Source organism: Salmo trutta, chromosome 20 (assembly GCF_901001165.1).
Source record: "Salmo trutta chromosome 20, fSalTru1.1, whole genome shotgun sequence".
NCBI classification, from domain to species: Eukaryota; Metazoa; Chordata; class Actinopteri; order Salmoniformes; family Salmonidae; genus Salmo; species Salmo trutta.
Window position 1 is genome coordinate 46492187 of NC_042976.1, and position 25731 is coordinate 46517917.

At 42.7% G+C, this 25731-nt stretch overlaps 1 protein-coding gene across 4 annotated transcripts in view; it reads left to right on the forward strand.

The window, feature by feature from the left end:
- LOC115156180 (solute carrier family 35 member F5) overlaps window positions 1-21335 on the forward strand; it is a 34550-nt gene extending 13215 nt beyond the window's left edge. For all 4 annotated transcript variants that reach the window (XM_029703534.1, XM_029703533.1, XM_029703535.1 and 1 more), the window contains 5 exons: window positions 15842-16001; window positions 16689-16779; window positions 17206-17363; window positions 17723-17823; window positions 18779-21335. In XM_029703534.1, coding sequence (XP_029559394.1) covers window positions 15842-16001; window positions 16689-16779; window positions 17206-17363; window positions 17723-17804 — 491 coding nt within the window. In that variant the 3' untranslated portion in view covers window positions 17805-17823; window positions 18779-21335. The remainder of the gene's footprint in view (window positions 1-15841; window positions 16002-16688; window positions 16780-17205; window positions 17364-17722; window positions 17824-18778) is intronic.
- The last annotated feature ends 4396 nt before the right edge of the window (window positions 21336-25731 follow it).

Genomic DNA, 25731 nt, shown 5'->3' on the forward strand with positions numbered 1-25731 from the left:
CAATCCCCTTCTCCCACTCCTTAATAAGTACCTGCGTAATATGAGAGTTCAGCCACCCCTGCTATTTTCTTATGTCGTTTTGGTCCTAACTTGTTTATTTGGCTCAAACTGTTGAGGATTTATTGTCTGTATCTCCTCAAGCTGTAATAACAGCCCTCTCTGATATCTCCGTTTCAATAGGTGCAATCTTTTATCAAACACGTGCTGTTTTTTCTTAAATTCCTTCCTACGCTGTTCTGTTGTATTCCTATCTTCACACTGTAAAAAATAAGTACTCAGCCTTGTGCATTACAGACCATAGGTACCGTAACTCATCATTCCAATAAGGCTTGTTCGGCTTGTAAACTTTCCTGGACTTGGGGGTGTATTCTTTATACCACACATCTAAATCAAATGTTGTTTCTTGGCATCTTTGCAGAGTTTTGATGAGTTCCACCAGAGCTCTACATTTCAGAACATAGTAATTTGGCACATTTATTTTCTTAAATGTAGGCCTATACGGGGTATGTATCTTTTGCCCCTAATAATGTAGAGTAATACATGGTTGATAAAGTTTGTGGCATACCTTTGCCTTGACAGCTTTGCACACTCTTGGCATTCTCTCAACCAGCTTCATGAGGTAATTACCTGGAATGCATTTCAATTAACAGGTGTGCCTTGTTAAAAGTTAATTTGTGGACTTTCTGTTATTGCCGTTTAAGGTAGCGAGCCAGCTAAATTTATAGCTAGACTAGCCAGATTACTCGCCAGACATTCCACAACAAGTCTGTCAATTGACTGTCTTTCATCCTCACGGGATTCAGACTTCAGCTGCCTCCATTTACAGGTGATCTCTATATTTAACCTTTTCAATAGGTTTAAATTAAAGTTTTGGAAGAGTTAGGTCCCATAAAGAAGCAGCAGCACCATTTAGTTTTTTACTTGTTTCTTACTGAAAAGTTCTGTTAAGAAAATCCCTAATTTGTTTAGAAAAAAACATTCAAACAAATTTTATTTGTCACATACGTGTTTTAGCAGATGTTATTGCAGTTGTAGCGAAATGCTTGTGTTTCTAGCTCCAACAGTGCAGTAATATCTAACAATTTCACAACAATACACACATCTAAGTAATGGAATTAAGAGTATATAAATATTTGTACGAGCAATGTCAGAGCGGCATAGTCTAAGATACAGTAGAATAGAATAGAGTATATAAACTCAGCCAAAAAAGAAACGTCCCTTTTTCAGGACCCTGTCTTTTAAAGATAATTCGTAATAATCCAAATAACTTCACAGATCTTCATTGTAAAGGGTTTAAACACTGTTTCCCATGCTTGTTCAATGAACCATAAACAATTAATGAACATGCACATGTGGAACGATCGTTAAGACACTAACAGCTTACAGATGGTAGGCAATTAAGGTCACAGTTATGAAAACTTAGGACACTAAAGAGGCCTTTCTACTGACTCTGAAAAACACCAAAAGAAAGATGCCCAGGGTACCTGCTCATCTGCGTGAATGTGCCTTAGGTATGCTGCAAAGAGGCATGAGGACTGCAGATGTGGCCAGGGCAATGAATTGCAATGTCCGTACTGTGAGACGTCTAAGACAGCACTACAGGGAGACAGGACGGACAGCTGATCGTCCTTGCAGTGGCAGACCACGTGTAACAACACCTGCACTGGATCAGTAAATTCAAACATCACACCTGCGGGACAGGTACAGGATGGCAACAACAGCTGCCCGAGTTACACCAGGAACGCACAATCCCTCCATCAGTGCTCAGACTGTCCGCAATAGGCTGAGAGAGGCTGGACTGAGGGCTTGTAGGCCTGTTGTAAGGCAGGTCCTCACAGGACATCACCGGCAACAACGTCGCCTATGGGCACAAACCCACCGTCACTGAACCAGACAGGACTGTCAAAACGTTTTCTTCACTGACGAGTCGTGGTTTTGTCTCAACGGGAGTGAAGGTCGGATTCACGTTTGTCGTTGAAGGAATGAGCGTTACACCGAGGCCTGTACTCTGGAGCGGGATTGATTTGGAGGTGGAGGGTCCGTCATGGTCTGAGGCGGTGTGTCACAGCATCATCGGACTGAGCTTGTTGTCATTGCAGGCAATCTCAAAGCTGTGCGTTACAGGGAAGACATCCTCCTCCCTCATGTGGTACCCTTCCTGCAGGCTCATCCTGACATGACCGTTGAGCATGACAGTGCCACCAGCCATACTGCTCGTTCTGTGCGTGATTTCCTGCAAGACATGAATGTCAGTGTTCTGCCATGGCCAGCGAAGAGCCTGGATCTCATTCCCATTGAGCACGTCTGGGACCTGTTGAATCGGAGGGTGAGGGCTAGGGCCATTCCCCCCCAGAAATGTCCATGAACTTGAAGGTGCCTTGGTGGAAGAGTGGGGTAACATCTCACAGCAAGAACTGGCAAATCTGGTGCAGTCCATGAGGAGGAGATGCACTGCAGTACTTAATGCGCCGAGGAACTTACACCTTCTCCACTGATGTCCCGTCGATTTTGATAGGGGGGTTTCCTGAAGTCCACGAACAGCTCCTTTTCTGAAGTCCACGAACAACACCCAGGACCCTCACCGCCTCCCTGTAGGCTGTCTCATCATTGTTGGTAATCAGGCCTACCACTGTTGTGTTGTCTGCGAACTTTATGATTGAGTTGGAGGTGTGCGTGGCCACTCAGCCATGGGTGAACAGGGAGTACAGGAGGGGGCTGAGGATACACCTTGTGGGGCCCCAGTGTTGAGGATCAGCGAAGTGGAAGTGTTGTTTCCTACCTTCACCACCTGGGGGCGGCCCGTCAGGAAGTCCAGGACCCAGTTGCACAGGGCGGGGTTCAGACCCAGGCCTCAAGCTTAATGATGAGCTTGGAGGGTACTGTCATGACTGTCCTGTGAGGATCACAATGGGTCAGATCAGCTTGGCAATGATTGACAATAACCAGGCCTTCTCTCACCCACAGAAAAGAGGAAGAGGGAACTGGACCGGTTTGACAGTTCTCACTCTGTTCTAAATCACAGGAGAAGGGGGGCTCTTTCTCCCCCTTTAGTATCAACCAAAGGAATATCTTTGTTTCACAGACAGTTTTCCCTCTTAAACTCTAACACGGTCAAATGTGAATACTGGAACAATATTTATAACATTGTGGGGAATGGTCAGTGGGGAGCTATGGAAAATGAATGTAATATTGCTTTTTATTTTGTGATGTCATTAAAAACTGTATGAATGAAATACTGTAACTTGGAAAGTATATCCCCTTCATCTGTGAAGTTTCCAACCAATACGTTGTGCATATAATATGAAAAATGAAAGTATTTTGTTAAGATAGGAATGTTATTTTAGGAGGTATGAGAGAATATATCTCCTATAAACTGTACACACAGTTGAATTCGGAAGTTTACATACACCTTAGCCAAATACATTTAAACTCAGTTTTTCACAATTCCTGACATTTAATCCTGGTAAAAATTCCCTGTCTTAGGTCAGTTAGGATCACCACTTTATTTTAAGAATGTGAAATTTCAGAATAATAGTAGAGAGAATTATTTATTTCAGATGTTATTGTCACATTCCCAGTGGGTCAGAAGTTTACATACACTCAATTAGTATTTGGTAGCATTGCCTTTAAATTGTTTAACTTGGTTCAAATGTTTTGGGTAGCCGTCCACAAGCTTCCCACAATAAGTTGGGCGAATTTTGGCCTATTCCTCCTGACAGCTGGTGTAACTGAGTCAGGTTTGTAGGCCTCCTTGCTCGCACATGCTTTTTCAGTTCTGTAACAAATGTTCTATAGGATTGAGGTCAGGGCTTTGTGATGGCCACTCCAATACCTTGACTTTGCTGTCCTTAAGCCATTTTGCCACAACTTTGGAAGTATGGTTGGGGTCATTGTCCATTTGGAAGACCCATTTGCGACCAAGCTTTAACTTCCTGACTGATGTCTTGAGATGTTGCTTCAATATATCCACACAATTTTCTGTTCTCATGATGCCATCTATTTTGTGAAGTGCACCAGTCCCTCCTGCAGCAAAGCACCCCCACAACATGATGCTGCCACCCCCGTGCTTCACGGTTGGGATGGTGTTCTTCGGCTTGCATGCCTCCCCCTTTTTCCTCCAAACATAACGATGGTCATTATGGCCAAACAGTTCTATTTTTGTTTTCATCAGACCAGAGGACATTTCTCCAAAAAGTACGATGTTTCTCCCCATGTGCAGTTGCAAACCGTAGTCTGGCTTTTTTATGGCGGTTTTTGAGCAGTGGCTTTTTCCTTGCTGAGTGGCCTTTCAGGTTATGTCGATATAGGACTGGTTTTACTGTGGATATAGGTACTTTTGTACCTGTTTCCTCCAGCATCTTCACACGGTCCTTTTGCTGTTGTTCTGGGATTGATTTGCACTTTTGCACCGAAGTACGTTCATGTCTAGGAGACAGAACGCGTCTCCTTCCTGAGCAGTATGACGGCTGCGTGGTCTCATGGTGGTTATACTTGTATACTCTTGTTTGTACAGATGAACGTGGTACCTTCAGGCGTTTGGAAATTGCTCCCAAGGATGAACCAGACTTGTAGATGTCCTAACCGACTTGCCAAAACTATAGTTTGTTAACAAGAAATTTGTGGAGCCGTTGAAAAACGAGTTTTAATGACTCTAACCTAAGTGTATGTAAACTTCCGACTTCAACTGTAAGTAAGTAGCCATGCCCCGAGTGAGGTGGGAGAGCGTGTCAGACGGACTGAGCTGTCCCCATCGGCCAGAGTGCGTAAAAAGCCTTGGTAACGAAATTATCATTAAACCAGGAAACATGAGGCGAGAGCTACGTGTTTGAAATGGTTGGAACTTTGAATCTCAACACACGAGGTGAAGAAATAAACTCACCTTCCTTTAGGCCAGGAAAGACTGGGAGCTGCAGCCCACGTCTAAAGTGGTTTAAATCCTGACTATCAACACGAGGCAGAAGAGGCGAGAAGCTCACCTCAGACAATCGCAGGTACAGCTGATTAGCTGTCCTAAGTCAGATATTGAGAAAAGCTCATCTAAGTGAGACTATTCTATCCAATGGGAACCGTCGACATGGCTGGCTATCTTCCAGAGTGAATAACCGTAGAAGACGGGAAAGGGGAGACCCCTTTCTGACAATCAGTGCTATACAGCTTGCCGCTGAAAGGCCAACAATCTTCATAAAGAGGGCTGGTTCCGATCTAACAAAGGCTCTCGCACGTAAATTCAAATACATTCATGATTTCTTATTCCAAACGGGTAGCGGTTCGTGTGCAAAGTATATTATTAATGTGAGAATGGTTCTAGAATTTATCCACGATAAGTGTGCCTTTTTCTCCCCCGCTCCCCTTCATCTTTTTGTATCAAGCCGTCATATGTTGTCAGTCTACTAGGGACCTTTGTCTCATGTAAAGGGTGTATGTTTATTCTCAGTTATTATTTAGTTAGCTAGTAAATAAATAATTCAACCAATTTGTGTACTACTGATTCATGAGTACGGCTGGGGTTTTTGCAGAAGCATGAGGTTACGACTGTTCTGAATTATGATATGATAAGAGGTAATGATTAATAAGATGACTGTTTATCGATTGTAATAGGATAAGTTTAATTCGGGAGATGGTAACTCTTTAAACAACCTCTTCTGTGGTGCCCCAAATTCCTACGGGGCGATAGTAAATTATTTCAAGTTACCTTTGGGCTTTCATGGGTACAGGACCAATGGTGGCCATCTGGAAGCATGTGGGGACATCAGACTGGATAGGGAGAGATCAATTATGTCCATAAACACTCCAGCCAGCTGGTCTGCGCATGCTCTGAGGGTTAACACGCTTAAATGTCTTACTCACATCGGAGAAGGAGAGCCCACAGTCCTTGATAGCGGGCAGGGTCGGGGGCACAGTGTTATCCTCAAAGTGGGAGAAGGTGTTTAGCTTGTCCGGAAGCAAGATATCGGTGTCCGTGACGTGGCTGGTTTTCTTTGTAGTTCGTGTCTGAGCCGTTGAATTGCGACTCCACTTTGTCACTATACTGATGTGTTTTAACGGTTTGATTGCCTTACGGAGGGAATAACTACACTGTTTGTATTCGGCCATATTCCCAGTCACTTTGCCATGTTTAAATGCGGTGGTTCGCGCTTTCAGTTTTGCGCGAATGCTGCCATCTATCCACAGTTTCTGGTTAGGTTAGGTTTTAATATTCATAGTGGGTACAACATCTCCTATACACTTCCTGATAAACTCAGTCACCGTGTTAGTGTATTCATCGATGTTATTCTCATTTACATTACATTTAAGTCATTTAGCAGACGCTCTTATCCAGAGCGACTTACAAATTGGTGCATTCACCTTATGATATCCAGTGGAACAACCACTTTACAATAGTGCATCTAAATCTTTTAAGGGGGGGGGGGTTAGAAGGATTACTTTATCCTATCCCAGGTATTCCTTAAAAGAGGTGGGGTTTCAGGTGTCTCCGGAAGGTGGTGATTGACTCCGCTGTCCTGGCTTCTCGGAGGCTACCCGGAACATATCCCAGTCCGCGTGATCAAAACAATCTTGAAGCTTGGATTCTGATTGGTCTGACCAGTGTTGACTAGTCCTTAGCACTGGTACTTCCTGTTCGAGTTATTGCCTATAGGAAGGGAGGAGCAAAATGGAGTTGTGATCAGATTTGCCAAAGGGAGGTCGGGGGAGGGCCTTAAAGGCATCCCGGAAGTTGGAGTAGCAGTGATCGAGTGTTTTAGCAGCGCGAGTACTACAGTCAATGTGTTGATAGAACTTTGGTAGCATTTTCCTCATTTGCTTTGTTAACTTCTTATGGCTCAAATCCCGTTAACGGGATCGATTTGACAACATCCGGTGAAATGGCAGAGCGCCAAATAAAAAAAAAATATATATTAGAAATATTTAACTTTAATATGTAACTTTCATATTTAACTTTCAGTTAGCTTTCCACAAGTGCAATACACCAAAGCTGAACTTCTTGTACATCTAGCCACCGTGTCAGATTTCAAAAAGGCTTTACGGCGAAAGCAAACCATGCTATTATCTGAGGATAGCACCCCATCAATCAAACACAGACAATCATATTTCATCTCGCCAGGCGCGACACAAAAGTCAGAAATTACGATTTAATTCATGCCTTACCTTTGAAGAACTTCTTCTGTTGGCACTCCAATATGTCCCATAAACATCACAAATGGTCCTTTTGTTCGATTAATTCCGTCGTTATATCTCAAATGTCCATTTATTTGGCGCGTTTGATTAACAAAAACACCGGTTCCAACTCGCGCAATATGACTACAATATATCTTATAAGTTACCTGTAATCTTGATCCAAACATTTCAAACAACTTTCCTAATACAACTTTAGGTATTTTTTTACGTAAATAATCGATACAATTTAAGACCGGATAAACTGTGTTCAATACCGGAGGAAAACATTTACATTACATTTAAGTCATTTAGCAGACGCTCTTAGAAAGTGCGTTCCAGGTTGTGCGCATCAAAACATTAGAGAGCCCTAGGCTGGACCCTCGTTCTGGACAGCCGTACTACTTCATTTCTCTAAAGAAAAACATCAACCAATTTCTAAAGACTGTTGACATCTAGTGGAAGCTATAGGAACTGCAAGCATATTTCTATTAAAACGGGCTTACCATAGAAAACCAATGGAAAACAGATTGACCTCAAAAATACATTTCCCTGGATGGATTGTGCTCGGGGTTTCACCTGCCAAATCAGTTCTGTTATACTCACAGACATTATTCAAACAATTTTAGAAACTTTAGAGTGTTTTCTATCCAAATCCAATTATATGCATATCCTAGCTTCTGGGCCTGAGTAGCAGGCAGGTTACTTTAGGCACACTTTTCATCCGGACGTGAAAATAGCGCCCCCAAGCCTAGAGAAGTTAAAATACCCAGCTACAGTAAATGTGGCCTCAGTATATGTGGTTTCCAGTTTGCATAAAGTCAGGTGAAGATCTTTTGAGGGACGTTGTGGTATCTGCTTCAGGGGGGAATATACTTGGCTGTGAATATAACCAAAGATAATTATCTTGGGAGGTAATACGGCATTTGATTGTGATGTATTCTAGGGTCCTGTAGGTTATCACAATCACACCATGAGAAGTTAATCATGAAACATACACCCCCGCCCTTCTTCTTCCCGGAGAGATATTTATTTCTGTCTGTCGCACTGAACTGAGAACCCAACTGGCTGTACGGACTCAGACAGTATATCCCAAGGGAGTCATGTTTTTGTGAAACGGAGTATTTTACAATCCCTGAAATCTTTCTGGAAGGAAATCCTCGCCCTGAGCTCGTCAACTTTATTATCCAGAGACTCAACATTAGCGATCAATATACTCGGAAGCGGTTGGTGGTGTGCACGCCTCCTGAGTTGGACTCGAAGTCCACTCCGAATACCTCTTCTCCGCCGGCAGGGTTTTGGATCAGCCTCTGGAATCAGTTCAATTGCCCTGGGGGGTGCAAACAAAGGATTCGATTCGGGAAAGTCGTATTCCTGGTCGTAATGCTGGTGAGTTACCGCCTCTTTGATATCCGGCTGTATGTAATAACACAAAAACAATTCTGGTCTAATAATGTAAGAAATAACACATTAAAAAACAAAATGCTGCAAAGTTGCCTAGGGGCTAGAAACACGGCTGCCCTATCTATCGGCGCCATTTTCCCTATACCCTCAACCCTTGCTCTCTCTACATGAAACATGCAAGCATCAAATTTATGTGATTAATAGGACCTGACCTATAGCCTATCACATCAATAAATTGGTTATAACAAACTCCGAACACAGTAACGTGACAGAAAAATGGATGCGGAGGATGTGAAAAAGAAACTCAAAATGGGAGAATGTTTACTGGTTGCTCAGGAGGGTAAGGGGAAGTCATCTGTGGAAGACGTCTGACTTAGTTGTGGAAACTACTGGTGGTCAATAAAAAGGAGAGTAAAGGAGCAAATGTTGTTAGAGTATTATGTGTGCCAAACAGTTGCTGTTAGATTGCAATATTATTCTGACATTTTGGAACAGTGTAAACAGCACTAAATAAATTTGTGTACCGGAGTCTGTTCTAATGATGAAAAAAAAGCCTTTATTACAGCAGACTAAAAACAGTTGCATGCATTCATGAATTGTGGTTTATTTATTGTTTAGGCTAATTATTCAAAGCTCCCTTTTGTTATTTAATTTTAAAACTAAAATGCTTGATTACATTTCAAAGCATGAATCTCGTATGCTGTGTGATCGAATGAATGAATGAATGAGCAAGATGGCGCCGACAGAGATGGTCGCCTCGCTTCGAGTCCTTAGGAAACTATGCAGTATTTTGTTTTTTTTATGTATTATTTCTTAAGATTTCCTGGGGTAACAATGTAAGTGTTATTACATATAGCCGGGAAGAACTATTGGATATAAGACCGGCGCCAACTTACCAGGAATACGACTTTCCCGAAGCGGATCCTCTGTTTGGACCACCACCCAGGACAATGGACCTAATCCCAGAAGCCGACCCCAAAACAACGGCGCCGCAGACAGAGCGGCCTCCTGGTCAGGCTCCGTAGACGTGCACATCGCTCACCGCTCCTGAGTATACTACTCGCCAATATCCAGTCTCTTGACAACAAGGTAAATGATATTTGTGCAAGGGTTGCCTTCCAGAGAGACATCAGAGATTGTAACATCCTCTGTTTCACAGAAACATGGCTCTCTCGGAATATGTTGTTGGAATCGGTTCAGCCACCAGGCTTCTCCATGCATCGCGCCGACAGAGAGAAACTCCTCTCTGGGAAGAGGAAGGGCGGGGGTAAATGCTTCATGATTAACAACTCATGGTGTAATCATAACACAGGAACTCAAGTCCTTCTGCTCACCTGACCTAGAATTCCTTACAATCAAATGCCGGCCATATTATTTCCCAAGAGAATTATCGTCAGTTACGTTAGTGGTCTACATTTCCCCTCAAGCAGACACCAAGAGGGCCCTCAAGGAACTTCACTGGACTCTATGTAAACTGGAAACCATATATCCTGAGGCTGCATTTATTGTAGCTGGGGATTTTAACAAAGCAAAATTGAGAACAAAGCTACCTAAATTTTATCAGCTTATTGATTGCACTTCGCGCGGGTCTAATACACTCGATCACTGCTACTCTAACTTCCACGATGCATACACAGCCCTCCCCACCCTCCCTTTGGCAAATCCGATCACGACGCCATATCGCTCCTACCGTCTTATAGGCAAAAACTCAAACAGGATGTACCAGTCACTAGAACCATTCAATGCTGGTCTGACCAATCGGAATCCACACTTCAAGTTTGTTTTGATCATGCGGACTGGGATATGTTCCGGTCAGCCTCAGATAACAACATTGATCTATACGCTGACTCTGAGTGAGTTTATAAAGAAGTGCATTGGAGATATTGTACCCACTGTGACTATTTAACCTACCCTAACCAGAAACCGTGGAAGGATGGCAGCATTCACGCAAAACTGAAAGCGCGAACCACCGCATTTGACCATGGAAATATGGCTGAATATAAACAGTATAGTTATTCCCTCCGCAAGGCAATCGGACAAGCGAAATGCCGGTGCAGGAACAAAGTGGAGTCGTAATTCAATGACTCAGACACGAGACGTATGTGGCAGGGTCTACAGGAAATAACGGACTACACAAAGAAAACCAGCCACGTCACGGATACCAACGTCATGCTTCCAGACAAACTAAACACCTTCTTTGCCCTCTCTGAGGATAATACAGTGCCCATAATACAGTGGCCCACAAACAAGGACTGCGCCCCTCCTCCGTGGCCGACGTGAGTAAAACATGTAAACATTTTAACCCTCGCAAGGCTGCTGGCCCAGACGACAGCCCTAGCCGTGTCCTCAGAGCATGTGCAGACCAGCTGGCTGGTGTGTTTACGGACATATTCAATGGCTCCCTATCCCAGTCTGCTGCCCCCATATGCTTCAAGATGGCCACCCTTGTTCCTGTACCCAAGAAGGCAAAGATAACTGAACTAAATGACTACCACCCGTAGCACTCACTTCTGTCATCATGAAGTGCTTTGAGAGACTAGTCAAGGATCATATCACCTCCACCTTACCGGCCTCCCTAGACCCACTTCAGTTGGCGTACCGCCCCAACAGGTCCACAGACGATGCACTCGCCATCACACTGCACACTGCCCTATCCCATCTGGACAAGAGGAATACCTACGTAAGAATGCTGTTCATTGACTACAGCTCAGCATTAAACACCATAGTACCCTCCAAGATCATCAATCTGGAGGCCCTCTGTCTCAACCCCGCCCTGTGCAATTGGGTCCTGGACTTTCTGACGGGTCGTCCCAGGTGTTGAAGGTAGGAAACAACATCTCCACTTCGCTGACCCTCAACACGGGCCCCACAAGGGTGCGTGCTCAGCTCTCTCCTGTACTCCCTGTTCACCCACGACTGCGTGGCCATGCACGCCTCCAACTCAATCATCAAGTTTGCAGATGACACAACAGTAGTGGGCTTGATTACCAACAATGACGAGACAGCCTACAGGGAGGAGGTGAGGGCACTCGGAGTGTGGTGTCAGGAAAACAACCTCTCACTCAACGTCTTCAAAACAAAGGAGATGATCATGGACTTCAGGAAACAGCAGAGAGAGCACCCACCTATCCACATCGAAGGAACAGCAGTGGAAAAGGTGGAAAGATGTTAAGTTCCCCGGCGTACACATCACAGACAAACTGAAATGGTCCACCCACACAGACAGTGTGGTGAAGAAGGCGCAACAGCTCTCCAGAGGGTGGTGCGGACTGCACAGCGCATCACCGGGGGCAAACTACCTGCCCTCCACGACACCTACAGCACCCGATGTCACAGGAAGGCCAAAAAGATCATCAAGGACAACAAGCACCCGAGCCACTGCTTGTTCACACCACTACCATCCAGAAGGCGAGGTCAGTACAGGTGCATCAAAGCTGGAACCGAGAGACTGAAAAACAGCTATCTCAAGGCCATCAGTCTGCTAAACGGTAATCACTAACTCAGAGCGGCTGTTGCCTACATTGAGACCCAATCACTGGCCACTTTAATAAATGGATCACTAGTCACTTTAAACAATGCCACTTTAAATAATGCCACTTTACATATCTTACATTATTCATATCATATGTATATACTGTATTTTATACAATCTACTGCACCTTGCCTATGCCGCTCGGCCATTGCTCATCCATATATTTATATGTTCATACACCCCTTCTAGATTTGTGTGTATTAGGTAGTTGTTGGGAAATTGTTAGATATTACAACACTGTTGAAACTAGATGCACAACGTTTCACTACACTCGCATTAACATCTGCTAACCGTGTGTATGTGACCAATACGATTTGATTTGATGATTTGGTTGATATAGTAGCCTATGTATTGAAATATCGGGCTAAGTAAGTAAGACTGAACAGGACACGCTCTTAGGCCTACAGCTCGATGGTGGTTATACAAGGCTACTATACAAAGCCTACTAATGACAACGACATTACTTATTATTATAATGATGATCGGAATAATAATTGTAATAATAACAATAAGAAGGAGATCAAGAAAAAGGAGGGTATAGGAGTGAGAGCTGTGTGCATTTTATGTGTGACAAACAGGTGATGTTAGATTGCCTATTTGGAACAGTGTAAACAACACTAAATAAGTACTACCAGTCTGTTCTAATGAAAACAAATGATGAAGCCTTTATTACAGCATAGCAAAGAGCAAAAACAGCCAAATCTGTGAAATTGCTTTATCATTCATTTTACCGTTGCATGAGACCTGGTGCTCTCGGAATCAGTAGGCTATTAAACACTCAAAAAGGCAACAGGTGCAAGATCTGTCTTATTTTTGTAGATATATATGGATGATCATTAAGCCAGGCATATTTACCAGTTAGGCTATTGATTATAGACCTAATTAAGTTTCGTTTTCCTACATTTTCTTAGACAGGCTAAGTCGAGCTGTTTCCTCGTCTGTGCTGCTCTGCCTCCTCCTCATTGTTCTCAATCCCAATATACTGGTTAACTTTGCTATTATGCACATGGCAACATAAGGAAAGACACCAATGCATTAGCAGCTGGGTCTGGTCTGCTTAGTTCACTTACTGTAATGTAACCAGAAATGTAATGAGTGGAATATCTCTCTTCCTCTTTCGTCTCTGCTATGTGCGCTCGGTCTCGGCAACTAACAGCTGCTGTATAGCTGTCAGTCTCTCTTGTGATGCTTAAACATCCACTATGAGTGCAGCTTTGAGCAACAATCTTGAACGAAAACGTACAGAAAGCTCATCCATAAACACATTCCCAGGCATTTCTTTAGATAACAGCAAAACTTCATTTGAATGCCTCTTGTTTCAACTCTAAATTTCCCTCAATGATTTTAATCAGAACAGGACATCCATTCCATTTAGCTACATTTTTTGTTGTAGTTCTCATGTCAAATGATCTAAGCCAATTATACCAGTTCTAGTAGTATCATCTTGCGACTAGTGCATGTTGAAGAACATGGATAAGTAGGCTAGATCTATTAATTGTTGCATGATATTTTACATAAACTTAGACCTGATCTGTTGTTATTGTCTTAGAATAGAGTTTATTTGGTGTTTTCTTCCCCTATAATCAAAAGACACAGTGTACAAAACATTATGAACACCTTTCTAATATTGAGTTGCACCCACTTGCCCTCAGAACAGCCTCAATTCGTCGGGGACTCTACAAGGTGTCGAAAGCGTTCCACAGGGATGCTGGCCCATGTTGACTCCAATGCTTCCCACAGTTGTGTCAAGTTGACTGGTCCACCACCCAAAGAACAACCATTCTTGATATACACAGGAAACTGTTGAGCGTGAATAACCCAGCACTGTTGCAGTTCTTGACACACTCAAACTGGTATGCCAAGCACCTACTACCATACCCCGTTCAAAGGCACATAAATATTTTATCTTGCCCATTCACCCTCTGAATGGCACACGTACACAATCCATGTCTCAAAGCTTAAAAATCCTTCTTTAACCTGTCTCCTCCCCTTCATCTACACTGATTTTTGTGGATTTAACAGGTGACATCAATAAGAGATCATAGCTTTCACCTGGATTCACCTGGTCAGTCTGTCATGGAAAAAGCAGGTGTTCCTAATGCTTTTTTCACATTTTGTTACGTTGCAGCCTTATTGTAGAATGGATTAAATATTTTTTTCCCCTTTATCAATCTCCACACAATACCCCATAATGACAAAGCAAAAACAGGTTTTTAGAATTTTTTGCAAATGTATTAAAAATAAAGAACTGATTTCACGTTTACAAAAGTATTCAGAATCTTTACTCAGTACTTTGTTGAAGCACCTTTGGCAGCGGTTACAGCCTCAAGTCTTCTTGGGTATGACGTTACAAGTGTGTGTTTGGGGAGTTTCTCCCATTCTTCTCTGCAGATTCTCTCATTCTCTGTCAGGTTGGATGGGGAGAGTCGCTGCACAGCTATTTTCAGGTCTCTCCAGAGATGTTGGATCGGTTTCAAGTCCGAGCTCTGGCTGGGCCACTCAAGGACCTTCAGAAACTTTTCCTGAAGCCACTCCTGTGTTATCTTGGCTGTGTGCTTAGGGTTGTTGTCCTGTTGGAAGGTGAACCTTCGCCCCCAGTTTGAGGTTCTGAGAGCTCTGGAGCAGGTTTTCATAAAGTATCTCTCGGTACTTTGCTCCGTTCATCTTTCCCTCGATCCTGACTGTCCCTGCCGCTGAAAAACATTCCCACAGCATGGTGCTGCCACTCATGCTTCACCGTGGGGATGGTGCCAGGTTTCCTCCAGACGTGACGCTTGGCATTCAGGCCAAAGAGTTTAATCTTGGTTTCATCAGACCAGAAAATCTTGTTTCTCATGGTCTGAGAGTCCTTTAGGTGTGTTTTGGGAAACTTCAATTGGCCTGTCGTGCCTTTTACTGAGGAGTGGCTACCGTCTGGCCACTCTACCATAAAGTCCTGATTGGTGGAGTGCTGCAAAGATGGTTGTCTGTTCTTCTGGAAGGTTCTCCCATCTCAGCAGAGGAACTCTGGAGCTCTGTCCTTCAATGCTGCAGAATTTTTGGTACACTTCCCCAGTTCTGTGCTTTGACACTATCCTGTCTTGTTCTATGGACAATTCCTTCAACCTCATGGCTTGGTTTTTGCTGTGACAGGCACTGTCAACTGTGGGACATTTTATAGACAGTTCTGCGCCTTTCCAAATCGTATCCAATCAATCGAATTTACCACAGGTGGACTCCAATCAAGTTGTAGAAACATCAAGGATGATAAATGGAAACAGGATGCACCTGAGCTCAATTTTGAGTCTAATGGCAAAGGGTCTCATTTACTTATTTAAATAAAGTATGTTTTAATTTTTTATACATTTGCTAAAATTTCAAAAAACTGTTTTCGCTTTGTCATTATGGGGTATTGTGTGTAGATAGGTTATTCTAACATTTATTAAATAGTCAAACAAAGTATGGAAAAAGTCAAGGGGTCTGAATACTTTCCGAATGCGTTGTACCTCCAACTCAATGTGATGTTTTTTTAAATTGAAACATATTTAATTAGGGTCAAATTTGAATAAAAAAAAAAAGAGAGATTGATGGAGTTAATCGCACAGAGAAGCATGTGATTAACTAGATACTTTAAGAGAATCCTTTGACAGCTCTAATTGTAATATTGAATGTTAGTAATTTTTAACTTGTAACATTTTTACCTGCGAATAGTGCTAAATGTCAATAACATAAGTAGTAATGTAGTTGTTATTTTCTGTTATCTGTGTCTCTTAGGGTTTGTGGGTTTGTTCAACCTGCTCCTCCTGTGGCCAGGGTTCCTTGTGCTTCACTACACAGGTTTCGAGGCCTTTGAGCTGCCCAGCAAGCTAGTGTGGATCTACATCCTCATCAACGGCCTCATCGGTACCGTGCTCTCCGAGTTCCTCTGGCTCTGGTGCGTGTCGGTTGATGGATGGATTGAACGGCCACATATTATGTGTACTACACCTTGTCCGCTCTGCTATTCACACTGTGTGGAAACACACACTGTTCAAAAACCTGTTTCTTTAATCCAAACTTGATATTTGTGTGCGTAAATTGGACTTGCATGTAAATCATGCATTGATTTCAATGGGAGATTTTCACGACGATTTGAGTTACCCGGAGAGATCTCGAGTTAAGATTCGGCCCTATGCCTATAGGGCAGGGGTATTCAACCGGGGGTCTGCTGCCCACAAGAGTGCCCTTGGGGCCCCCCATTGGAGCCTATTACACTCACTAGAGTATTTCACATAGGCTTTGTTTAACCAGCTAAACAGCTGCTCTTAGCGAAAATGTGTTTGGAGGTACCTTTCTGTTAGAGGCTGTTAGAGTTTACACTTCTTTCGATTATAATGTGGGGACTGGAGGTCAAAATTATCTACCAAACGCGGAATGTTTTATTTTTGCTAATATATGTGGTTCACCGGTGTGCCTGGGAAGGGGTCCCTGGCCAAGAAAAGGTTGAAGACTCCTGCTATAGGATGATATGCAGAGTTGTGCCCGAGTGATAAACATTTGATTTATTGCTTAAGCATATCATTTTGCATTTGATTGCATTGCTTGTGTTCTTTATAATGTTGTGTGTTACTTCTTTCCTTAGGGGCTGCTTTCTCACCTCCTCCCTAATAGGCACACTGGCCCTCAGCCTCACTATCCCACTCTCCATCATAGCAGACATATGCATGCAGAAGGTAAGCGGGGGCACTATTATTGCCGGACGCACATGTTGCCATCACACTCTTTAGCATGACTGGTCTACCAAAGGTGTTGTGTAAAAATGGTTCATTGGTCTAATAGCGTAATTCTGTTTTGTGAGAGGGTATCATCTAGCGATGTGATGAGAGAGCTTAGTCTGTATATGCTAAGTTTCAAATTAGCGTATATTTTTGTGTGGCAATTGTTTAAAAAGTGGAGATGTCAAAACAATGCACTACTCTTCTATGAATCAGTCCTGAGATGGTTGGGATTGTTATACATGTAGCTATTCTTAAAAGCGTAAGTTCATTGCAAGTATTGGATAATGTTTCTGACCCATTGTTAGGCAGCTGGCCCTCCCATCTATAAATGTGCTATTTAAGCAGCTATCACATTCGGCACTGCTATGTTTCTGTCCCCAGGTGCGTTTCTCCTGGCTGTTTTTCGCTGGAGCGGTTCCCGTATTCCTCTCCTTCTTCATCGCCACTCTGTTATGTCACTACAACAACTGGGACCCTGTTATGGTGGCGCTACGAAGAGTGTTTGCCTTCATATGCCGCTCGAAACACCGGATTCAAAGGTACTTGGGAAACCACTTGCTACTCTTTGTATTGTGCTGTTAACTTGGCCGATGCTTTGCAAGGTTTTACTTTCACAATAATTGTAAACACGCACATTCATGTACGCACACACACAGAATCACTCTTATATTATCCAAATCTTTGTTATAAAGTCTCTTCCCTGACATTGAATCAAGGACAATGGATAGCGTTGGTTACTTTTAGGCTTGTGGAGTTCGTTGTATTTCAATTTGTTTGCCTTTATGACGTTAATTTATTTGCATTATTGTGATGGGCCTCAATTTTAAACTGAAAGCTAGTTGTTCCCATTCAGATAGTGATTATAATCATGTTGATCATGATAATCCTCTTCCGTCAGATTGCCAGAAGACTGCGAACAGTGTGAAAGCCTTATTCCCTTACACACTGTCTCCCATGACAATGAAAGCTTCTGCTCGTGATGCACCAGCCAATCACAAGGTAAGGAGACATCCAACTTCCTGTTTTTTTACGTCCTGTTACAATCTGAGGTTACCTGTGAAATAATGAATGTTTTTTTGTTTTTTTTAACTTAATTACAAACTAGTGTTTCCAATCAAGTAGTATACAGAGAATGGCCAATTTACAGTATTGAGGAATAGCTGCATAAGAGACACAAACATGATCTATTTTTGTCCAATGCTATTTGCCACATCATCAGGAAAACACTGGATTAACTTGCTTCTTATAATCACAACTTGTTTGTCTTTGAGCATCTGTTATGCATTTATCTAGGCCTACTTTATTAAATGTTTATACATAGTGTCGAGTGAGAGAGGTAGGACATGACGTAGAGGATGTTCATAATGTAAATATTTTAGATTAGACCATCGCCCACCCACTCCAAGGAATCTGGATTTTACCATGAAAAAATATATAGAATTTGTTTTCCCTGTTATTGGTTTTCGATACATTGTAAATGAAGACATGGTGTCTCATAGATGTGCCATTGGTGAATGCTGTATTAGAGCTACCCAAGGATATTGAGTACTTATTCCTATCCTATTCTGAGGTTCCAGGATTTGTCTGATAAGTACCCTCCTAGTATTCTGCTGGATTTATGCTGCTGATGATGTAGCTAGGTTTTTATCAAAGAAACCAGTGAAGGCTGTCAGTGGTTTCCATAGCAAAAAGTATGACTTGATCAAAATGTAGGAGTACATCCATTTGTACCCTTCTTGGGGCATCAAACAGCCCAACCACCGGCAAGATGAAAAATGTGATCATTTAAGTGAACAACAGGCACACGAAATGCATGTCTCTCATCTCGCCCATTTTATAACAGAGTAAAAGTCCATTACAGAAAAATGTGCGGTGCATTGGTGAGTCTGTTTATATTGGTCTCCAATAGAGAAAACTAGGTGTACTCCTCAAATTTGTGTCTTTCTCTCACCAGATGTTGAATACAGCGCAGAGCAGTGCGCTGAAGGTGAAGTGACAATCTCAAAACGACCAAACAGAGACCTTACCCCCAGTGCCTCTCATTCAACCTATATATTCTCTGCAGTGTGGAGATGACCGATCCATCTCTACAAGATGAACTCTTTTTTTCCTTTGTACAACGTTGACGCGACTCGTCGTCGACTGAGATCGTGTGTGTTTTGTTATGTCGGATTTCGTTGTGTAAAAAGAAAAACTTTATGGTACTGAAAGTGCCAGCCTTTTATCAATGGCTCAAATTGTCATGTGGCCTCTTGAAATGGTACAAGTTTAAATAATGGGACAGAGGCTTCAGTCAGGCCATAAGGAGAAAAGCAAGGTTGCTTCTCTTGTGGCAGCGATTTGAACCAATAAAAGGGTATTGTCTTTGTTGCGAGGAGAAAAGTGCTCTGATTGGCTAATGTAGATGTATCCTCTTGTTGGTTTTCTATAGCCTCACTGCTTGTTCACAGGTGTGGGTTTGGAGCAGGCACAATTCAGACCTGTTAATCTAGAAATAGTATGGGTGGAAAAAGTTGGTCATGTACTTCATTATCAGGCTGTTTAGGTGATTTACGAATCTGATTTACAGATCTGTCCATACTCATAAATGGTCTCAGAGTAGGAGTATTGATATAGGATTTGTTTAGCCTTTTAGATCATAATGACTATGATTATATGGACACAGAGGACCTGCACTATATCAACACTTTTTTTAATACAGGCCCATTTGTGCAGTGCCTGCTCAGAATCACTGTGAACAAGCAGTATCTGAAGTTTGAGATTAGAAGAGAGCTGAGCGCACAGCTGTTGACTACCGCCTTTGATTTCTCCCCCATACTCTACATCCCTCCATCTCTGCCCCTGGCTGCCAGGCAATGCTGGATCATGAAGGAAATCTGTGATGACGTTTGTATGCGTTTTAATGTGAACTAAGACTAACCCCTCAACTAAACTAAGCTGCAATACAAAAGTAATAATGCTGCTGCCTTTTCAGCTGAAAACAGTTGCCGTCTCCAGACAGGTGTAAATACTGTACTACGCCATGAAATGCAAATAAATTGTTACTTTAGTTTGTATTTCACATAATGACCCTTCTATACAAATAACAGCTTAGATGTTCTCAGATGTTTTACTCCACTTGTTTTTGTAAATCTTAACTATGTTATGACACTAAAAAAGGTGGCATGGATTTAAGACAGACCAAGTAAATAGATGTTGCAGTATGTTTAACAAAAGCACTATTTACCATCCAATTAAGTTCCCTTAGTCTTAATAGAGACCATTACCTAATAATTATCTGTTATATGATCTCTACCACTCCTCGGTGGGCATTAGGAGCCATGAATGGAGACTTGATCTGATTTGATTATCTTTCAACAATTATGTTAATAGTCAAATTTATGCCATGATAATGTTTGTATGTCCAACAATTGTATTTTAGACACAGTTTGTTTGATCAGCACATACAATGCAAATCAATCACCCACTCACTCTTATTCTGCTGCTGGTTTAATTTGATGAGGAAAATCATATATTTTTCGTTTTTTTGTTTCTGTAACCCTTGATGTACACCATGACAAGGAGCATGTTATCAATATTTTTCCATCAGCTGTCAATTTGTGTACAGAACTTTATGGAGTGTTTGCCCAGTGCTCGGTGTGGATAGGACACATTTTATGACTGGCGATAACTGCAGGAAGTAATTACTTGCCCTGTAAACTGTAAAAAAGTTCAGCCCCTCGAGCCATCTTTAACTTTGTCTAACTCACAGTTTTTACTTTCACGTTGTCAACAAAAAAATATATACCTTAGCGAATAGCTTTTATCACCATCAGCTATGATTTAATGCACAAAGGAAATCAGCTGTGAGATGTATTTGGTTGTTTAATTCATGGGGTTCCTGTAGTCTATTTCTATTTGCAAAATAAAAACAGGAACTCTGAAACTGTACATCCTATGAAAATTGGTAAGCTAAAATGTTGATATGAAACAAATGATCATATGCCCCATATCATCCATTTATGGAGTTTCTTATCGATGGGCAGGGTGCCAGATACATAAGTGCATTGTTTGTAATTTTTTCAAAACTCATGTTTTTAAAATGTGTGCGTTTTCAAAAATGCAAAAAAAAATTCAATGATGCTTACGGAAAGCGTGTATATCGTATGAAGGTTTTTTATTTTTTTCTCAGGTACTTTATTTTCCTTTGTCCAATCAGATTTTGTTTTGATAATGTCCCTTCCTTTATTAATGGATCTTTTTAAAAGATGTATACTGATTTATAAAAGTGTGATTATCATAGTTTACTGTATCATCACAAGCTCTTTTAATGGAAAGATTCACCCATTTTGAATGTTATATTGTTTTTGTGCATGTCTGAGCGATGTTCTATTTATTCCTGGGATCATGCACAAAAACAATGTTAAAAAAAAATGGGTGAAGGTGAATCTTTCCTTAGAGTCTTTGTTGTTCCGTAAGTCCTTTTTCAATGTTATGCTGCACTATTAAAACTATGTGAAGATGTATTTTCATTCTTGTCTCTGCCATAATTGTCTTTTCAATGTAGACATGACGCCAGTGCTATTTTTTCAAATCAGATTGTAAGAATGATGTCTTAATAGTGATTTTTGTCCTGGTATCCCCACCTTCTCCCTAAATGAAGACACTTATTTTTGCCATTATCATTTACTATTGTGATCTTAAAATATAAACCTATTTAAATAAAATCACAAAAAAATTTGACTGGTCAAAAGCTGAAAAGGCTAAGAAATTCAAATGAGCATCACATCCTGAAATTCACATATGCACTAGGAAGGTTTTCCAGCAGCTTTGACAACTGCTAAATTACTGTAGTTACATTGGTCTACTGTGCTTCAAACAACATGTACTCACTACATGGCAGGTTGCTTAGGATTTGTTAGCCACAGTTTGTGTTGTGTGTGTTGGTTCACACTTTTCAATTTTGTGTGTGAGGTGTTCTGTATCTGTTATTGGACACAGGGCGGCCTACAAAAGACCCAAGGCTCAACTCAGGACGAGTGTTGTGCGCAAGATAGTCATAGCGAGCTAACGTTGGTCAACTCTGACTTTAACTCGGGATAGCTGGTGACACCAAAGTGGTTTACCTTTTAGACATTTTTATATGGCAACGAATCCTTCAGAATTAACCTGCTCCGCGGCAGGCTAACTCAGGGCTAACCCCATTTACCCTGAAAGAAGTGTCTGAGCCACGAGTTGAGGACCAGATTCCCTCTGTCTCTCAATGATTGCGTCATCATCCCCTTCATGAGGAAGATGACTCATCTTGGAATAGCCTGCAGAACTCCTTGCATCTTGATTCCTTGTTGCTGCCAGGGCAATTTAAGACTAGAATTAGATGTGTTGAATGAGAGGTGCAGATGTTTTGACTGAATTAAGAAATTGTTGTGGTTGTAATTTGGGGTGGCAGGTGGCTTAGTGGTTAGAGCGTTGGGCCAGTAACCGAAAGGTTGCTAGAACGAATCCCTGAACAAGGCAGTTAACCCACTGTTCCTAGGCTGTCATTGTAAATAAGAATATGTTCTTTACTGACTTGCCTAGTTAAATAAAAAATAATGTTGAAAGTTGTAACTTATTTATTTTATCTTTGTTAGAGTGATCATTTTATAGTTGTATTGCTCTGCTTGGGCGCCTTTGATAATGAGACCCTAGTCTTTCTCCTGACTAAATAAATAAAATACAATTATTTGGTATTAATCAAATTTATTTATATAGGCCTTCTTACATCAGCTGATATATCAAAGTGCTGTACAGAAACCCAGCCTAAAACCCCAAACAGCAAGCAATGCAGGTGTAGAAGCACGGTGGCTAGGAAAAACTTCCAAGAAAGGCCAAAACCTAGGAAGAAACCTAGAGAGGAACCAGGCTATGAGGGGTGGCCAGTCCTCTTCTGGCTGTGCCGGGTGGAGATTATAACAGAACATGGCCAAGATGTTCAAATGTTCATAAATGACCAGCATGGTCAAATAATAATAATCACAGTAGTTGTCGAGGGTGCAACAAGTCAGCACCTCAGGAGTAAATGTCAGTTGGCTTTTCATAGCCGATCATTGAGAGTATCTCTACCGCTCCTGCTGTCTCTAGAGAGTTGAAAACAGCAGGTCTGGGACAGGTAGCACGTCCGGTGAACAGGTTAGGGTTCCATAGCCACAGGCAGAACAGTTGAAACTGGAGCAGCAGCACGACCAGGTGGACTGGGGACAGCAAGGAGTCATCATGCCAGATAGTCCTGAGGCATGGTCCTAGGGCTCAGGTCCTTTGAGAGAAAGAAACAGGACACCGGATAAGACAGGAGAAATACTCCAGATATAACAGACTGACCCTAGCCCCCTGACACATAAACTACTGCAGCATAAATACTGGAGGCTGAGACAGGAGGGGTCAGGAGACACTGTGGCCCCATCTGATGATACCCCCGGACAGGGCCAAACAGGCAGGATATAACCCACCCACTTTGCCAAAGCACAACCCCCACACCACTAGAGGGATATCTTCAACCACCAACTTACCATCCTGAGACAAGGCCGAGTATAGCCCACAAAGATCTCCGCCACAGCACAACCCAAGGGGGGGCGCCAACCATCAAAAACATATTTTTTTTATTAACAGTAATATTAAAATGCCTATCAAATCAAATCCAAATCAAAGTTTATTTGTCACGTGCGCTGAATACAACAGGTGTAGACCTTACAGTGAAATGCTTACTTACAGGCTCTAACCAATAGTGCAAAAAAGGTGAACAATAGGTAGGTAAAGAAATAAAACTAAAGTAAAAAGACAGGCTATATACAGTAGCGAGGCTATAAAAGTAGCGAGGCTACATACAGACACCGGTTAGTCAGGCTGATTGAGGTAGTATGTACATGTACATGTAGATATGGTTAAAGTGACTATGCATATATGATGAACAGAGAATAGCAGTAGCAGTAGCGTAAAAGAGGGGGTTGGCTGGTGGTGGGTGGGACACAATCAGATAGCCCGGTTAGCCAATGTGCGGGAGCACTGGTTGGTCGGCCCAATTGAGGTAGTATGTACATGAATGTATAGTTAAAGTATAGTTAAAGTGACTATGCATATATGCATATATGATAAACAGAGAGTAGCAACAGCAGCGTAAAAAGAGGGGTTGGTTGGGGGGGGCACACAAAGCAAATAGTCCGGGTAGCCATGTGATTACCTGTTCAGGAGTCTTATGGCTTGGGGGTAAAAACTGTTGAGAAGCCTTTTTGTCCTAGACTTGGCACTATGGTACCGCTTACCATGCGGTAGTGGAGAGAACAGTCTATGACTAGGGTGGCTGGGGTCTTTGAAAATGTTTAGGGCCTGCCTCTGATACCGCCTGGTGTAGAGGTCCTGGATGGCAGGCAGCTTAGCCCCAGTGATGTACTGGGCCGTACACACTACCCTCTGTAGTGCCTTGCGGTCAGAGGCCGAGCAGTTGCCATACCAGGCAGTGATGCAACCAGTCAGGATGCTCTCAATGTTGCAGCTGTAGAACCTTTTGAGTATCTCAGGACCCATGCCAAATCTTTTTAGTTTCCTGAGGGGGAATAGCTTTGTCGTGCCCTCTTCACGACTGTCTTGGTGTGTTTGGACCATTCTAGTTTGTTGGTGATGTGGACACCAAGGAACTTGAAGCTCTCAACCTGCTCCACTACAGCCTTGTCGATGAGAATGGGGGCGTGCTCGGTCCTCCTTTTTTTGTAGTCCACAATAATCTCCTTAGTCTTGGTTACGTTGAGGGATAGGTTGTTATTCTGGCACCACCCGGCCAGGTCTCTGACTTCCTCCCTATAGGCTGTTTTGTCGTTGTTGGTGATCAGGCCTACCACTGTTGTGTCATCTGCAAACTTAATGATGGTGTTGGAGTCGTGCCTGGCCATGCAGTCGTGGGTGAACAGGGAGTACAGGAGGGGACTGAGCACGCACCCCTGGGGAGCTCCAGTGTTGAAGATCAGCGTGTCAGATGTGTTGCTGCCTACCCTCACCACCTGGGGGTGGCCCGTCAGGAAGTCCAGGATCCAGTTGCAAAGGGAGGTTTTTAGTCCCAGGATCCTTAGCTTAGTGATGAGCTTTGAGGGCACTATGGTGTTGAACGCTGAGCTGTAGTCAATGAATAGCATTCTCACGTAAGTGTTTGTTTTGTCCAGGTGGGAAAGGGCAGTGTGGAGTGCAATAGAGATTGCATCATCTGTGGATGTGTTTGGGCAGTATGCAAATTGGAGTGGGTCTAGGGTTTCTGGGATAATGGTGTTGATGTGAGCCATTACCAGCCCTTCAAAGCACTTCATGGCTACAGACGTGAGTGCTACGGGTCTGTAGTCATTTAGGCAGGCTGCCTTTGCATTCTTGGGCACAGGGACTATGGTGGTCTGCTTGAAACATGTTGGTATTACAGACTTAATCAGGGACATGTTGAAAATATCAGTGAAGACACCTGCCAGTTGGTCAGCACATGCCCGGAGCACACGTCCTGGTAATCCGTCTGGCCCCGCAGCCTTGTCTATGTTGACCTGTTTAAAGGTCTTACTCACGTCGGCTACGGAGAGCGTGATCACACAGTCGCCTGGAACAGCTGATGCTCTCATGCATGCCTCAGTGTTGCTTGCCTCGAAGCGAGCATAGAAGTGAATTAGCTCGTCTGGTAGGCTCGTGTCACTGGGCAGCTCGCGGCTGTGCTTCCCTTTGTAGTCTGTAATAGTTTGCAAGCCCTGCCACATGAGACGAGCGTCGGAGCCGGTGTAGTATGATTCAATCTTAGCCCTGTATTGACGCTTTGCCTGTTTGATGGTTCGTCACAGGGCATAGCAGGATTTCTTGTAAGCTTCCGGGTTAGAGTCCCGCACCTTGAAAGCAGCAGCTCTACCCTTTAGCTCAATGTGAATGTTG